This window comes from Myotis lucifugus, unplaced genomic scaffold (assembly GCF_000147115.1).
Source record: "Myotis lucifugus unplaced genomic scaffold, Myoluc2.0 scaffold_731, whole genome shotgun sequence".
Classification (NCBI taxonomy): domain Eukaryota; kingdom Metazoa; phylum Chordata; class Mammalia; order Chiroptera; family Vespertilionidae; genus Myotis; species Myotis lucifugus.
Window position 1 is genome coordinate 166,777 of NW_005871779.1, and position 1,072 is coordinate 167,848.

The 1,072-nt window shown below is 67.7% G+C and overlaps 1 protein-coding gene across 1 annotated transcript in view; it reads right to left on the reverse strand.

The window, feature by feature from the left end:
• The window catches only part of ROM1 (retinal outer segment membrane protein 1), a 1,960-nt gene extending 996 nt beyond the window's left edge, over positions 1-964 (reverse strand). Inside the window, 1 exon segment of the mRNA XM_006105884.3 lies at positions 79-964. Coding sequence (XP_006105946.1) covers positions 79-656 — 578 coding nt within the window. The 5' untranslated portion in view covers positions 657-964.
• Positions 965-1,072: the final 108 nt, after the last annotated feature.

Sequence of the window (1,072 nt, forward strand, 5' to 3'; positions counted from 1 at the left end):
TTGTTTATATATGTTTTTTTTTTTTTTTCTTTTTCAAGAACTACATCGACACATCACTCAACTCAATTCTACTTCTACATGTATATTGTATTCGTGATAAATTATTCGAATCCCTTGATATCTTTACTATACCTTGAACTCATGACTCCTGCAGCAAAGTGCATCAGTTGCTACTCATCCAACAGCCGCTTGTTGTGGCAGTGCCCAGGCACCTGTGTGTCCCTGTAGTGAGCCATGGCAGCGCCCAGGCCCTCCTCCAGCCCCGTGTCCAGACTTCCAGGGAGAGCTAAGGCTAGCGCCAGGGCGAGGACCAGCAGCCCGCCACCCCCAGCCGTGCCAGCCACCAGCAGGGGGCCCAGGACCCTTCGCCAGGGCGGGTATTGAGCTGCGTCCAAACTGGCCCTGCTGGCTCCCGCGCCCGCCAGTCCGGTGCACAGAGCCACAGCTCCCGCGCCCAGGGCCACCTGCGGCAGGGCCGAGAACGGGCAGGAGGGAGCCAAGAAGGTGCGAAGGTGCCACAGCTGGACCAGGAGGTGCCCGCTGCACAGGAGGGTGAGGCCACCGGCCAGCGCCAGCACCCAGGACAGGAGCCAGAGCCCCTGCGCCAGCCGGATGCGGGGCTGGAGCGGCAGCGCCAGGGGCAGCACGGGCGCCATCTCCCATCTCCGCCCCGGGAAGCGCAGGGTTGGCAGGGACGGGCTGTCGGGGCCAGGCGCTGAGTCAGCCCAGCCCGGCTTGAGCTGCGCTAATGCCACCCTGACCCCAATACCCTGGGCACCCGCCCACCCAGCCGTAATCGCCGGGCGCCCGGCCCCGGCCCGCGCCAACTCGGGATGCCTCGGCCTGGCCCCTGGGGAAAGCCCCGCCCCGGCCCCTCCCGGAAGGGGGAGGGGCTGGTCGGCTCGGCCCCCGGGGGCTGGGGGCGGCGGGCCGGGGGCGGAGACCTCCAGGTCCACGCGCCCTCCGCGTCCCCAGGGAGTCCGGGGGCGGAGATCCCGGAAGGGCCCCGAGGGCGGAGGCCGGGCCGTGGGGCCGGGGGGTCAGCGGGTTGGCCCCGCCCCTTGCTGAGCCG